We start from the raw sequence: 15,828 nt of genomic DNA on the forward strand, positions 1-15,828 counted from the left end.
AATGTATTTACTCGGTTGAAGTGGTGGGGAGCAGTTGCCAAGAATGAAAGTCATGTGAGGCGAGAGGCAATGTGTGTTGTTTCAATCTGATTGGAGCAAACTGTATATGAAAGTTTCTTATGTGTACAAGAAGTTGCTGATTAAAGTGCTCATTTTTCACGTATGTCTTTAAAATACGCACAGGAGTGGTGAAAAAGAATATATAACAGTTATAGTACAAGGTGAATGTGACTATACAAAGTGTTATCAACATGAATGAATGCAAACATAAACTAAACTGTTAGTGGTACAATGAGAATATATGGTTTGTGAATCATGATTACATATTACACATTGTTTGCATTAATTACATAGGTTGTCATGCATTATGCTTTATACAGCTTACAAAGTACCTCATGTTAACTACAATTATCCAATATGAAGCCATGCAGTTTTTATTAGTAGTATTTTCATATCTACTGTGTTGGCTTAGTAAAATTTTAAAGGCACAGTGAATCATCCCAGTAAAGAAGTACTAATTCCACCTTCTACTTTACAAGGTATAGTCGCATCCACCAATATAAACATTTCTCTGAGCTCCCCTTGAGTGCTTGATAAGGTGTACCCGCACTGTTATCCGTTGAGTTATATGTGGAACCCTGCACCTCTGTGTCTCCCTCTTCCCTGGTGCTTGTCTCCGTGCAGCATCCCAAATAAGGAGAGGAGCCGTGGTCCCAGGCCTGGCCGCTCCTGTGTTTAGAAAGACCTTGTATGAGTGTTGCGATAGCAGTGGTGAAGTGGATGCTGAGTGCTGAGTGGATGAGTGCATTGGGAGAGAGAGGGAGGTGATCAGAAAACAGAGGCAGGTTTTGTTGCTACCCATATAGGGCTCCTATTCTCCATCCCTGTTCACTACTGCCTGGCTTTCCTCCCTCTTGCGTTTCCTTCTCTGTAACTTTGTCAAACCCCTCACGGCTTCTTTTCAACTCAACCTAAGCAAGACACAGCATCAGGCTTCTTCTTAAAACTTCACTTAGATCATCTCAAAGAGGAACCACAACCATGGAGGCCATCAAGAAGAAGATGCAGATGCTGAAGTTGGACAAGGAGAATGCCATTGACCGGGCAGAGCAGGCTGAGACAGACAAGAAAGCAGCAGAGGATAAATGCAAACAGGTGGGATGTCTTATTGTGTAGCGAACAGTATTAAAGGTGTAAGTAAAAGTAAAGCAAAAGATAGACTTATCCTAATATAGTGAAAATGTATACACTCTGTAAGTAGAGTGTGGCTTGAAGTGATTAAACTGTTAATATAAGCTGGCTTACACCATACCAAACATACCATCACAAAGTAAACTTGTTCTCAATAGTGAGTTGTATAAGTGAACATATACTTTTGGGCTAATAGTTTTCATACAAGGACATGATCATATTCGGCCCTCATTGCAATGCCACATAACTAATATTTCTTTTATTTAGTGATGCACTATGTAACTTTTCTCAGCCACCATGAAGATGTTATTCCAGTGCCTGTAATGCTTCACGGTATGGAATCAAATATATATTGGATTTATTCAAATTACAAATTTTTGCTAAGAAAACATTCCATAACTTGGCCTGGTTGCTTGTTTCCATAAAGGTAGATAAGTTTAATGCACTACTATGTAACATTCCAGGCAAAGCAACAACAAATTAGTGATGGCTCTCTACCAGAAAAGCATAGTTCATATAAGTAAGTGTAAACTGGTCCAATGCTATCATCAAATGACACTCCTTGTAGGTCAGGGGTAAATGCTTGAACCGCTGAACCGTGAAACCACCAGTAACAAGCCACATGAGTCATATAGAAAAGAGTATTTTTGCTAGATAATGTAATTGCATTTTGCACAAGAAGAATCCACATTTGTTGATCAGTAATTTGCCTCAGACCACCCACTGTTAGAGTAAGGTGAAGAGGGTGACATCTCATTAGTCTGAGGTGATAAAGATTATGTCCAGTGTCCATCTGGAAGTCGAATGTAAAACACAACACATGGCTTACTGTTTCCACTTGTACACATGCAAATAGTGCCCACAATTATTAAGCCACTAGTTAAAGTTATCATTACCGCTGTCTGTGTGACCTACAGACAACGACGGTGTGGAATTCATGGGGATTATTGACAGCACGTCTCAGGGGGGATACTGATTAAGCCAAACACTTCCACTCACTGTGGACACACATGGGCTTTAGTGGTATTTGTAAAGAAGATTAAGCTCTGCATACCACCATTCATGTCACGAGAGACTGATAGGAAGCCATTAATGCTTCAATAACTTCAAACATGATCCACTACCAGCTTTAATAGCTTTATCATCATCTCGCATATGTCACCATACTGAAAACAATAAAGCTGATTTGATTTTTTAATATCCTATGACAGCAATAATAGCAATAGCAGATTCTTTATTATTACTATGTGGCTCAGACATAGACCCAGCCCATTCAAAGACCTATTTAAGTGTTTTTTTAATATATACATTTGTATTTTTACTCCAATACTAGTTTTGCAATTGTTGTACAAAATATACTGAATATTATAAAGTATGGGTCCATAAAACCACATTAATGACTCACTTTTTAACATGTTTTGTAGCTGGAGGAGGAGCTGATTGATCTGCAGAAGAAGATGAAGCAGACTGAAGATGAACTGGACAAATTCTCAGAAGGGCTCAAAGACGCTCAAGAAAAACTGGAATTGTCTGAGAAGAAAGCTGCAGATGTGAGTAAAAAGTACCATCAGCAAGAAAGAACTGATCCCCTACAATTTTTATTTCATCAATTGCTCCATGTAGGATTTCTCTATATATAAAATCATAAATAGTTACCAGTTACCAGTCAATAAGTTTATTTATAAAGCACAGTACCACCACCATGACTACAAATCCTACAACCATATTATCACTGCTACTACTACTACTATTACTACAACTCCTCTGTTGACTATTACTGCAATCACAAAGTATGTATTCTGTTTCAGGAGCACAACATTCTTGCCTTTAATTGATGTGCCTGTATTGTTTTGTTCTTTGCTTTTATTGTGTCACCTTTACTCCTGGCAACATGGATGCACAACACTCGAGTTTCCATGGCACTATGGGAAAAGAGCTCTCTTTATGCCCCATGCAGCTGGACTTTGTATAATCCAGTACCAGCTGCAAGTCCACTTTGATCCAGTGTGAAGGCTTCAGACCCCTTCAGAAATCTTACATTCCACTGTAGCCACTGAAAGATGAGTGCTCTGATAAACTACGGCTAGTCCCAACGCACAACAGGCAAGCTCAGGTTAAAAGATGACAAGGTGGAGGAGTTGTACAAAGTTATCAGAAGAACAATGGTCTATGTACATATGTCTACAATGAAATAACTTTGGTAAATGTAGCATAACATTGGAAAAAGTAGTGCTGCTGTGGCTAATTATGTGCAATCTGGGTAAAGGATCGTATTTGAGATAGTTGGCAGCAATACAAACCTCATTGGGTTTCTGACAGTCATGCACATACTGTCTGTGGACAACTCAGCAATGTTTAATTGAACTGAGAATTTAATCGTACCAGTTTGTCTGTGATATGCTACTGCAGTAATAATAATGACAGTAAAAAGGCAGTGATTCTGTACTCTAGTCAAAGTACTGATACTCAAAAATAGTTTGAGAAAATTAAAAGGAAATGTAAAATACTTGCTTTATTGTCATTGTGGTGCAGTAAAAGTGCCATTTTAATACATGTAAAAAGTGGACTTCTAATACAATTAAGTGCAAGTATTAAAATAAAAGAGAAGAAGCTCATCAGAAGAGTTACTATACAATCAGTATTGTTACACTGACTTCAATCAACACTTCAGCTAGGTCAGTTAATCGTGTTTTATGCATGTCCTCTTCTTTTAAAATATACCTGGATATTACAGAGCATATTACAGCCCACAAATGCAATAAAAAGAGGAGTTACTTAGCTGAAAAATAAACATCTCATTCTCTGTGCTCCAAGATGTGGCATTGTGTAAATCTTGTGGAGGATATCCCATGGAAACACAAAGCTGCACTAGGAAGTGTCTGAATTATAGGCTACAGACTGTAAAAACCTGAACCACAGTATCTCCTCACACACTGATTCAACAAACTCAGAATAGCTGCATTTGTAAAGTGGGTCAAGTGGACTGACAAAAGGACTGAGGCTGAATTCACACTACATGGAAAAGTGTCCCAGATCTTACCATTCACAATAAGTGGCCACTTAGCCTGAAAATATCTGTTTGAATAATCAACTCCTTTAAGATGATTGGCCGCTAAGGTTGCCATTAAGAACTAAAGCTGTTTACCCATTCATGAAGGTAATAAGAAAACATTAGTAAGTATTATTGCAAATACAAGCCAATATTACTATACCGTCCCATATAATCAAAGGCAGCAGTTGGTCACATCATTATATGTCTGAATTCACATAGGGACCACCCGATCACATCCATTTTGAGAAAACTGGAGGGACATGGGAAAGAACAACATAAAGACCCTTTAACCTGCAAACAACCAGGCTTCATAAAGAGCTATTCTTACTGGTATAACAGGTCAATAGGTGAGAGATGTAAGCAGCCAGTGTCTTTACATGTAACTATAGGCATTACAAAAGTGAAATTAATGACTATTGTTTGCACAGCCGGTACAGTTACAATTACAGAGAAAGGAGTATTGTCGACAGTATTTGGTCGGGCAGCACACAGAGTGGGGGTGTAGGGGGTTGTTCTGGTATTTGAAGAATGCAGCTAAGACAAACAGAAAGCACCACACTCCTGTCTCTAATGAAATCAATGCTCTGAGCTGTTCCTCGGCAAGGGCCAAATCATGGGCTTGACAAGCAGATGAATATGATGGGGAGATTGCTTTTAGTGAGCTACAGTAAGACCATTTAGAACTGAAGCCTGGCTGGACTGTAAGAGCTGGAGTGACTGGCCTACTTGCCCATTGAGCCAACATGTTTGCTCATAGGCCTATTATGTGAATAGGAAACTCTAAGTACACAGGTCAGAACAGACTGCCAGCCCAGGACGACATTATTCAAACTTGTTTGAATGGGCAATGACAATGAGCAGCAAATATGTCTATGAGCAAACAGGTTTTACACTATCTGTCAGTGAGACCGACAGAGAAGTTGTTTTGTATTTATTATGTGTGATAGGCTCAGTTCTTTTTTTTATTTTTTATTTTGGACTTATATCATTCATATCAAAACATTCTCATTGGAGATGGATTTATGGCATATTATGAAAGATTATATTGTAAAGATCTTTAAATATTTACATTTTTAAATGTTCATTAATATGTGCTGTCCCTTTACAAATAAATAAAATAAGAAAGTATGGCCAAAAGAAAAACAATTCAATGGAAACAACCTGGAGAAGGCTCTCTTCTAGGCCAAATAAGAGTCAGGTTTCTGGAGATGCAAGTACACATATTTTTAATAAAAAAAATAAAAATACAAATAAATAAATAAATAAATAAAAATACAATAGTGCAATAAACACAACCAAAAACAAACTCATACATTAGTCTGTTGTCTTTTTTTTTTTTTATTAAGAACGTCCAAAAGTTGGCTTTCAAAATAATCTTACAACAATTACTGCAACAATTTTAATCTCTTCTGAAAGCATTGTTATAGACTTTTCATTGATTATTTATTGATTACTTGCTTAATTAATCGATAATGTCTTTATATTGCTCTTTTATTATAAATATCTAAATAGCTTTTATAATACATGTATTATTATAGATATGTAGGCTCTAGGGTTAATTGTCTATTGTAAGTTAATAGACTATTCCCTGATGACCAACATTAGGGCACATTCAAAACAATGCCAGGCGTCGGCGTGCAAATGCGTAAAAAGAATGTGTCTCTCGGTTCATTCTTGTCCACAGACTCTGATCACATCAGTCGCTGCACTGAGCCTTAACTTATGCCCCGCCCCCAGTGACGCCATCGGCCCGACCTTTTCTCTCTTGGGCACAGACTGGCGCTCCGGGCTCCACACATCGAGCAGGCTCTTTTTAATCCTGCTCTTACCTCCAAGTGTCCGGACCAAAACTGCTACATTCCTGGGGACGATCTTTAACCAAGCACATCAACTTTACATTCCAGGCGACAAGAAGACACTTTTGGACCACACTAAGCGTTTTAATAGGCTATCCTGGTTATGTAACTTTTGTTGCACTAGAACTATCCTTTCCCATTCAAAGACTTGATCTGACATTGGCTGTTTTTGTAGCTTTTTCACTTTTACTCCAGTAATTCCTATTTCAGAACAAATACGCGGAAAACACGACTCGGTATCCGACATTTTTGCACAGCCCTTTCTTTCTTTCCTCGTGTAGTCTTATCAAAAGTAGCGCGTAACGATGGCAGGTGTCAACTCCTTGGATTCCGTGAAGAGAAAGATCCAGAGTTTGCAACAGCAAGCGGACGACGCAGAGGATCGGGCTCAAACCCTACAGAGAGAGCTGGACAGAGAGCGGGGCCTGCGAGAACAAGTGAGACAAATTTACTCTCCTATCGACCACATAACACTGGTGGATCCTGCCTCTACTTAACTCAGCCTCATACTGTGGGCACTGCGTCTGGGGGCTGTTTATTGCAGTGTATTAAACAGTTGTCGCACGTTAATTCATTCGCGGGCGTGATTGTGCCACAATGCAAGGCGTTGGTCTGGCGAAAAAAGTTTGGATTCCTGCAGGTCTGTGCGCATGCCCAGTGCGTGCTGACTAAGCCGTTACGCACAGCCATTGAGAACGGGACCACGTAGACACTTATCTTTGAGAATACAAACTAAAAACATTTGTGGATTTATTCAGGTATTCAGTATTACTACGTGGTGCTTCAACCTTCTGCCTTAACTCTATTGTAGACTTACGTGGGACTCAGGCTGCTTAGAGGTGGCAGACTCAATGTAACCACAACACACAGCAGATAGGAAATTACTAGTTACCACACTATTATTAGGAATCCCCTTGAACTTGGGGAAACACTGTCTCATGCACAAAATCATAGGCTGTCATTCATACTTTGACAAATATCCTATGCACCAGTCTCATTGCCTGACCAGCCAGTGACTGGAGACTCATCAGGCTCTTGCACCTGCTTCTTTTTCACTCATAGATTTTATGGCACTGGGAAGTGCTTAGCAGTGCAGTTAAATGGCATTCCCAGCAAGTTTCACATGACTCTTTATGACAATTAGTTAATCATAGGAGAAGAGTTGGCCTAGTAGTGACTGAGGGAGAGTAAGAGATGAAGGGCTGGCTGTGATGACGAAAACGGCAGAACTGCCTTTGTTTGATTGGTTACTATTGAGTCAGTGGCCACCATTGAACAATTAGTTGTTTGCTCAGTCAGTGACTGCAACCAATGGGTTTCGAGCCAAACTATCTTCCTCAGATCATTTTATGTTACACACTTTTCCAAGTAAAATATTGTAGTGATTTGCAATTGTGTATGATGGTTTAAAACATTGGGAAAGGGAGTAGGCTAGGCTAATAGATGAGGCTAAACTCCAGATTTTAGTTTAGTATGAACACGAAAGAGTCAGCTGTTGGTGTGTATGTGGTGTGGTCCCATATGTGAATAATTAGGCTGACCTGAAGAGATTCCTTGGCACAAAAAACCTTTCTTTGGCAGTAAGATCAAAACAGGAACCTCACTGTGCCTCTTAAGGTAATGAATCACTATTTGAAAATGTGAATGCCACAAAATTAACTATTTGCCACGTTTGATATTTTTATGTGAACTGATTAGAGCATGTTATTTCATGTGTGGTTTTAATGTTTCTTGAGCCATATAACTTTACATGAAACTCTTTCATTATATTAAACTGTCAGTTTTATTTCTTCTTTTTCCTTATAGCATTTATGAATAACTTGCTAATTGTATTGTGTTGACATTGTAGGCTAGGGAAGCATTTTAGTCAGAAAGAGTATGAAGCTTGTGAAAGAGATAAACTGTCCTATCATTGGCATTACTTTAATGCATCTGATGCTATAGAGCCTGTTTATTCAAAATGTGGCAGCTCGTTAATTGTTTTGCTTGTTATGGCAGTTAACCAACAGCTGTCACTGTGATTTTGTATGTTACATTTAAAGATGCTCTTGTTAAATATACCTTCGAAAACCACCTTAGTGAAGTTACACATCCAACTACATATCAGTGCAGCTATCATTGGTAAAAACAGAAGTGCAGCCCATCCCAGGATGTTGTCTGCCGACTCATGGTACACACTTCCTGTCCACTTCCTCTCACTGAGCCACAGTCCAAGATGAAACAGGGCGATTAAAGTCCATTGTTTTCATGATATCTGGCCCATTGAGGCAAGGAAGAGTTAACCTTCTGTACCTTGTCATTACACATTATTATCAATGTATTATTATTCCATTAAATCACAATATTAGATGGTCAGTCAATCAAACAATCTCCAATGGTAAAATAGTAATGCTTTTTCATTGTGGATGATGAACATGAAAGGTGTGTACTGGATCCTGTATGTCTCCAGCTGATTTGGTGAAAAAAATTCCTCTTGTTTTCATAGTTTTCTAAGGGAATAGCTGAACTTTCCAAATATAACTGCCACATGTTAGCTTGTGTTCGGGTTGACTATGGTGGGGAACTCTGGTCTGTGGCTGAGCTGCAATGACCATGCTTTAAAATTCCTGTAGTTAATAGCTATTCATTTGCTCTTTTACAGCAACTGGAGAGTGTGCATATTTCTGGAAACTTTATGCAATTTATTCTATTAACACTTCTTACCTTATTGTAATTTTTTGTGTATATTTCCTTTGGTTTCACAAACACATCTGGGCACACAGCAGTGAGAATGTCATTCATGATCCTGAAATGGGCACAACAGCTTTATTACAAGGATGTTTACAGTTGGCCCGTGAGAAGCTAACCTTAAGTATGTTGAGAGATTGGAACACTTAACTACTGCTCGCATTCTAAACCAAACCAGACGATCAAGAAAAATAATAAGTTTAATTGTTGTGATTTATTGAACACATAACACACAAACACATATTTTGCATGCCGTGCCATTGCAGTCATTCTACTTTGTGTATGGTGCAATGTCAGAAATAACTCTGGGCTAACAGCACTGTGCAGCTCATTAGCCCACTGCCCTGAATCAGCCAGTAATTAGATTTTCCTTTCACCTCTCCTTTGCGTCACTTAATATCATACTCACCTACTTATTTCTTTTGCAAATCCCTATTGAGGTGTTCTGTTTCCTGATGGAAGGCTGCAGAATGAATCGACATTAAGCAGTGCTAATAAATAAACAATGCCAAGATGATTGGATAAATAAGTAAGTAGTATTTTGTTTGGCTTTACGTAAGTGTTTGACTATAGGATTTGTGTTTATGGCCATGAGCATGCAGATACCACAAACTTTCTCCATAGTTTTACCATATAAGGCACAGTGGATCCCTGTGGGCCCAAGAATGTAAGTGGGTGCTAAGGAAGCAGAGAAATGGTCTGACACAGAACACAAAAGAGAGGAAATGAAAGAATAAAGCTGCAGAAGACTTCCTGTCAGCTGTTTCAGGATTCCACTTTGGTTACCATGGCGTTATGCCTTCAGACTATCCATGCGTTTCAGAATGATGAAAAATTAGGACCATTGCCATAGCGATTTATAATTTAAAACAAAATATTATCTTTTGAATGGGAAAAATTCCTCAAAATGTTGAATATGATCTTTATTTACAGTACTCCTATTAGTAAAACTATTTAGCATGCATCGATTGATTGACTTGTTGGTGTTTTGGGAGTGTTAGTGTTTTGTTTTGGTGTTTTATTAGCTGTTTTGGGAAAAAACACAACTATGATTCCGAAGTTGGAATCATAGTTGTCATAGTCAAATTAATTGCACCACAATGTAGACCCTTTGATTGAGTTGAATTGAAGGCTTAAGGGCATGACTATTATGTTCAGTATTTGCAACAAGCCATGTCTCTGTGTAGAAGGGAATTCCCCGTGTGTATTCACGTGAATGTGATTAAAGATTAGATACTGCTACTAAACTAAATGTTATGTTTGACCAACATGGTGGTATGGCTGTGATGGGGTTAGGGCTTACAACCAATATCTACTGATCTTCAAGAGCCTTGTTGTATGTGTGTGGCTGTGTGTGTATATGGTACAGTGTATAATGTGCTATTTTTGCTGAACTAAAGTGGATGAATAGCAGGTTTGTTTGTGTGCAGACAGCATTCCTTGGAGCACATTGATTCACTCGGGAGTCAGGAAGTAATAGTATCTGTTATTCAAGGCCCTGGTTTAATTCAGCTCAGCGCTTCATGCAGCAGATGTGGCGTCAACAGATGTATGCTTATGTAAAACACAATGCTAAATGGATTTCAAGATGCTGGTGGACTGATGTATGAGTTATGTTTAGATTAGGTTATGGCAGCATCCCTCTCTGACTGTTTTGAGACCATTTAACTTTGACAGACGTTTCCTGTCCCATATCACACCCTGGGCAGAGTTAAAGATCAACTGCTCACCACAAGAAAAGAAAATATATGAACACTAAAAATGAGTGGAGCAGAAAGAAGAGGCTTTCATTTTGCTTTGACTCACATTTGCTTGTACTTTGAATGTTGCTTAAGTTACCATACTAACCTCTGAACTCTGACTCACGAGTATGTAACCACTGACCTACTAAATTGTGACCTATATTAGAAGAGATATTTTTGAAATGTTGATAATTTTTACTTTTATGTTTTTGAAGATATGCTGAAATGAAAAGAACAAAACATATATAAGCTATAAACAAGATACTTGAACTTCAACCTATTGGCACAATTCTGATTATTGTTATTGGAATATAATACAGGCTTTTCAAATACTGTGTTTTTACAGTTACTTTGTTACACTCAGATATATGTTTGTATAGTGCCCAATCTTTCAGTCTTAGCCTTTGTATTTAGACTTTTAGAAGTTAATGGCATATTTAAGTATGCATTCTTATGACACATTTACAGTATTTTAATCTCAGCAGTTGTTGTATTTTGTATGGGTAATCATACTATTGAAACAAAAATACCGGCCCAGGCTATGGATTTTACTACTTGCTTTTGTAAATATGCATTTGAGTAGTAAGTATTGGTACTGTTACTTGATCGGTTTCTATCTGTAAATCATCTTCTTCTGAAAAAATTGGTTATTTTTTAATAATATAAAAATGTATTGTGTTTTCTTCTCTCAGGCAGAGGGTGAAGTTGCTGCTCTGAACCGAAGGATCCAGCTTGTGGAAGAAGAGTTAGACCGAGCCCAAGAAAGACTTGCCACAGCACTGCAGAAACTGGAGGAGGCAGAGAAGGCTGCAGATGAGAGCGAGAGGTCTGGATGGCAAATATATTGTTTATAACTGTTTTTATGAATACAACTCACTGAAAGAATGACAAAAGTTTATATTTTTATTTTGCTCTGTCCCATCAGGGGTATGAAAGTTATTGAAAACAGAGCAATGAAAGATGAGGAGAAGATGGAGATCCAGGAGATGCAGCTGAAGGAGGCCAAACACATTGCAGAGGAGGCGGACCGTAAATACGAAGAGGTGAGTGATCGGGGGTTTTGAAGCATCTGATCCAACTATTCTGTGATTATTGTATATCTTTATTTATTTGGCTGGACAACCTCTTGTTAATAGTGAAACAATGTCTGCTTGTCTCTTATGTCCAGGTGGCTCGTAAGCTGGTGATCCTAGAAGGAGAGCTGGAGAGAGCTGAGGAAAGGGCTGAGCTCTCAGAATGGTGAGTGCTGAACAGAAAAAGCCTCACAAACTTAAAGTTAAACAATCATATTTATTACCATGCTTCAACAGTAAAGCTAGTGATCTGGAGGAGGAGCTGAAAAATGTGACCAACAATCTCAAGTCTTTAGAAGCTCAGGCTGAAAAGGTGAGTGTCACATGAAACATGTTCATAACCAACATACAATATAGTATCAAAAAATGACACTTTGTCTATATGTATCTCTGTTTTTAGTACTCAGAAAAAGAAGACAAATACGAAGAAGAAATTAAAGTCCTCACAGACAAATTGAAGGAGGTGAGACCAGGTTTTACACGTGGCATTGACAGCTCACATAAATGCATAATCTAAAGCCTAAGTACATATAATAGTGTAGCATGTGGAGTTTATTGTGTGTTTTCCTCATGTCATGTGTTTGTCCTGTGGTCAGGCTGAGACTCGTGCAGAGTTCGCCGAGAGAAGTGTGGCCAAATTGGAAAAGTCTATTGACGACCTTGAAGGTATGAGACACTCACGCCATTATACAAGGACTGCAAATAAGCATCATCAGTATTTTGTTTTTACGTTTATTTACCATGTACTTCTTTTTATCTGTTAATATTCAATATGTTACTACACACTTTTATTATTATATTACATATTTTATTAATATGTTATTACACACTTTTCCAGTCATCAATCAAAGTAAAATACATTCTTTCCAAGCATGACATATTATTCAGCATATTAATTTTTCCAAACATTTTGTTGAATATAATATAAACAGGTAAAAGTCATTATTTTTCTTTGTTATATGCTGTAAAATACATTAAATCATTGTTGTCATAACATGTTGAAACTATAACATACTATGTTATCTCATTCATCGTGCTTTTTCTTAATTACTGATCTACATTTTGTCTTCCTCTGGTCTTTCTCTTCTTGTCCCTTTTCTTGCCTTTCTTGCTGCTGTCCTTGCCACCTGCTGTACTTGTGTTTGACACCTGCCCTCCAGACGAGCTGTATGCTCAGAAGCTGAAGTACAAGGCCATTAGTGAGGAGCTGGACCATGCCCTCAATGACATGACATCTCTGTAGATGTTTTTTTCTGTGTTCATCTCATTTCTGTCTAACTGTTTCAGTGTTTCACTCTCCTCACTCTTTGCAGAAAAAAGGATTAAAAATAAGGCTTCTTTTTACAACATTGCTTTCATTATTTAATATGTTATTATTAGGCAAGGTGACAAGCATAGGCTTATTGAGTTCTTTTTATTGCTATTATCAAATTATTTTTCTCAAGGTGAGAATATTTTAATTATTTGAGTGTCTCTACTTTCCACAACTTTCTGGCTTTCTTCACACTCAACACTAAAATGCACATAGATGTGACATGTGACTTTTATGTGTTGGTAATTTTAACATTTTGAGCACAGTACTTTTAGATTTTTGCATGTGGCACAACTACTCAGAGCAATTAAAACACCTGTTCATTAAAACCACCTCTTTTTCATAAGGAATGCTGTTTGACAGATCTACAAAGGTCCTGACATTGGAGCTGCTCAAGAATTGCCTCATGTTCTTACATTGATGGTTTTCTTTTTTTTCCAGAGAAATTATCAAATGCCAAAGAGGAAAACCTGAACATGCACCAAGTCCTGGACCAGACTTTGCAGGAACTGAACAACCTATAAACACCTTAAGAGGACGGTGAAGATGACGAATACGCCAAGGACCATTCCATCAGCGCATGACGCCATTCCACACTTTGAGCCGTAAAATATTTTCACCCCATGTAATAGGGGGATTAACTTAATTCTTATTCTTTGAAGTTTTTTTTTTTTTCTATGGCACAATTTTACTTTTATTTTTTTAATGCTGAAGTTATAAACCCCATTTTTATATGTCTGGCTGTAATTATCAATGTTATCTCCAGGAATGACTTTTGACAACTTTATAAAGTAGAAATATTCTAAGCACTTAAGATGGATCATCGTGACATTTAGATAATTAAGAAATTTAAATCATTTAAGAGTGATATTGCTAGTCCAGAGTGTTCCAACGGTGGATTATGTAGCATAACGTCAAATGGACTTAAGTGCCACCCAGTGGTGATTTGAAGTATTCACCAGTTGTGCTTTACCCGACTCTCAGTTCAATAGTTCAGCAGTGTGATGTTGCACAGACTATGCACACTGTAAATACAGTGCTTGATGAAAAGACATATTTTTTATCACAGATATGTGCAAATCACAATGTAGTGTTTGATCTTAGCCAATCATTAAACTTTGCATCAGTGGCAGTAGAGTGAGTAAAGCCCCTTCATCACTGGACTATCAAAGTATGTCAACAGACACCGATTGTATATAGTAGACTTGAGGTTAGCGAAATGTCGTTGCATTGATTTTAAAAAAAATGTATAACTTGCATTTGCCATGGGATCTCAAGACCAAAGAACACAGACAAAGTAGTCATTGTTTATTTCTGTTTATTTCTGACTGATTTTATAGCGTACCACAACTGAAAGTGTCTATTGATTCTTAACAGGGACCATTTAAGAAGTTCACTCTCCACCCCCTCTTGTCAATAAATGTTTTACAAAATCATGGTGTAATATGTTCATTTCCAGAGTTACATTGCATTATTCATCTTGACTAAAACTAAGTGCTACACTGTTATAGTGCTATTTCTATACTCCAAACTAGCCCCATTTTAAAGGAATGTAAAGTAGTGAGATACTGCAAGACAACATAGACCTATCTCATTAGCTCATCATTTCATTCCACAGGAATCATATACAGAGGAAGTTAAAATCATTCATTTATGACAGGATGTCCATGCTGGTAGGAAACTATTCAGGAATATTTCCTTCTGAAGGCACAACCTGTGAATGCAAAACAAAATCACTTAACCGCTATTCTTCTTAAAGAATTTTACGGATAAACCGATGTAAATAATTTTTGCTACACCAAAACGTGTCTGACCTTCAGTGAGTCTGCACTTGCCCCCTGATGGCTGACAAAGGACTGTGGAGCATCCAACACATGGGACCACAATCTGGGCATGGCTGAAGATGGTGGTGATTTTGTAGCAACCTGAAAGTTGAAAATGAAAGATGCTAAAACAGGTTTTCACAAATATCAATTTAGTTTGATGCCAGGAATGGGCCTCACAAACCTGCGCATTTAACGTCCATAAAGTAAGAGTTGGGGCTTTGTACAAGCCTCTTCTTCTTATGTCGTCTCCGCTCCTCAGAGAAAAGAGGATGCATCAGATCTCTGGCCAGCTGCAATTTAGATTAAAATCTGTAAAGTACTTATCAGACTAATATTACGATCGAGTTATAGGGAAAAATCAATGAAAATGTTTAACGCTAATTTGGAATAATGTAGTGAGAAATGACGCCCTCTACAGTCTGTTCCAAGTATTGTACTTATAAAGTGCTGCAGACATGCCCGGACAAGTCTCACTCTTTTAGTCCTGAGCCTAAGTAAATGAAGTAAAGTATTTTAATTCACCTAACCCATCTGTTTATAATAGTTAACAGTGAATTAAAATGAACATAACTTCATTGAAAACTCTTGTGCTGAATGTTTCTTATAGGAAATTCTTATAGTTCCCCATAAGTATCCATAGCATATTATCTACTCAAAAGGTTTGTAAACTGACAAGACAGAAACACAAGATGCATGACTAATGATGAAGTTAAATTATATTACTCACCGACATAACTTCCTCTTCAGTAATAATGATTAGTTCAAATGTGAAATGTGATGTGAAGTGTCCACACTCTGCTCAGACCCGTCTCTGATGCGCTGAGAGTTCAGAGGAAACAATGAGGCGGGGTCAATGCTTCTGACTCTGAACTGCACGATATTTTAATTATCTTCCCTTATTTTATTTTGAGAAAATATAATGAGTGCAAGTGCTTTGACAAAATAAATACTTTAAATTAGGCTATATAATCAGTTTATTAACTAAGATATTAATAAATAGAAAAGTAATATGGGCCTTGTATTATTTTTAAATAGTATAATTTATAATA

The 15,828-nt window shown here is 37.6% G+C and overlaps 2 protein-coding genes across 5 annotated transcripts; one reads left to right on the plus strand and one right to left on the minus strand.

Annotated features, from left to right (window-relative positions):
• Positions 1-797: 797 nt before the first annotated feature.
• On the plus strand, positions 798-14,389 carry tpm4a (tropomyosin 4a). 4 transcript variants are annotated; one of them, XM_033965016.2, is made up of 9 exons: positions 798-1,155; positions 2,616-2,741; positions 11,261-11,394; positions 11,494-11,611; positions 11,737-11,807; positions 11,879-11,954; positions 12,042-12,104; positions 12,238-12,307; positions 13,395-14,389. In XM_033965016.2, the coding sequence occupies exons 1-9, from the start codon at positions 1,042-1,044 to the stop codon at positions 13,475-13,477; spliced, it is 855 nt and encodes a 284-aa protein (XP_033820907.1). In that variant the 5' UTR covers positions 798-1,041; the 3' UTR covers positions 13,478-14,389. The 4 variants fall into 4 exon arrangements, with proteins under 4 accessions (XP_033820907.1, XP_033820909.1, XP_033820908.1 ...); XM_033965018.2 differs by lacking the exon at positions 13,395-14,389 and adding an exon at positions 12,802-12,902 and having other exon boundaries at positions 830-1,155; XM_033965017.2 differs by lacking the exons at positions 798-1,155; positions 2,616-2,741 and adding an exon at positions 5,995-6,536.
• Positions 14,381-15,596, minus strand: LOC117369701 (40S ribosomal protein S27-like). Its single transcript, XM_033965025.2, has 4 exons — positions 15,507-15,596; positions 14,961-15,069; positions 14,768-14,878; positions 14,381-14,667 (listed from the first exon to the last, which is right to left on the minus strand). Exons 1-4 carry the CDS (start codon positions 15,510-15,512, stop codon positions 14,639-14,641), a joined length of 255 nt encoding a protein of 84 aa, XP_033820916.1. The 5' UTR covers positions 15,513-15,596; the 3' UTR covers positions 14,381-14,638.
• Positions 15,597-15,828: the final 232 nt, after the last annotated feature.

Source organism: Periophthalmus magnuspinnatus, chromosome 4 (genome assembly GCF_009829125.3).
Source record: "Periophthalmus magnuspinnatus isolate fPerMag1 chromosome 4, fPerMag1.2.pri, whole genome shotgun sequence".
NCBI classification, from domain to species: Eukaryota; Metazoa; Chordata; class Actinopteri; order Gobiiformes; family Gobiidae; genus Periophthalmus; species Periophthalmus magnuspinnatus.

Bases quoted from the DNA above. Each gene is read 5' to 3' on its own strand.
- LOC117369701 (XM_033965025.2), bottom strand. The intron at 14,879-14,960 runs GTTTGTGAGGCC...TTCAACTTTCAG, and splicing joins TATGGACGTTAAATGCGCAG to GTTGCTACAAAATCACCACC. The intron at 14,668-14,767 runs GTCAGACACGTT...TTGCATTCACAG, and splicing joins CAAGTGCAGACTCACTGAAG to GTTGTGCCTTCAGAAGGAAA.
- tpm4a (XM_033965016.2), top strand. From the start codon at position 1,042: ATGGAGGCCATCAAGAAGAAGATGCAGATGCTGAAGTTGGACAAGGAG. The intron at 2,742-11,260 runs GTGAGTAAAAAG...TTCTTCTCTCAG, and splicing joins CTGAGAAGAAAGCTGCAGAT to GCAGAGGGTGAAGTTGCTGC. The intron at 11,808-11,878 runs GTGAGTGCTGAA...ATGCTTCAACAG, and splicing joins AGGGCTGAGCTCTCAGAATG to TAAAGCTAGTGATCTGGAGG.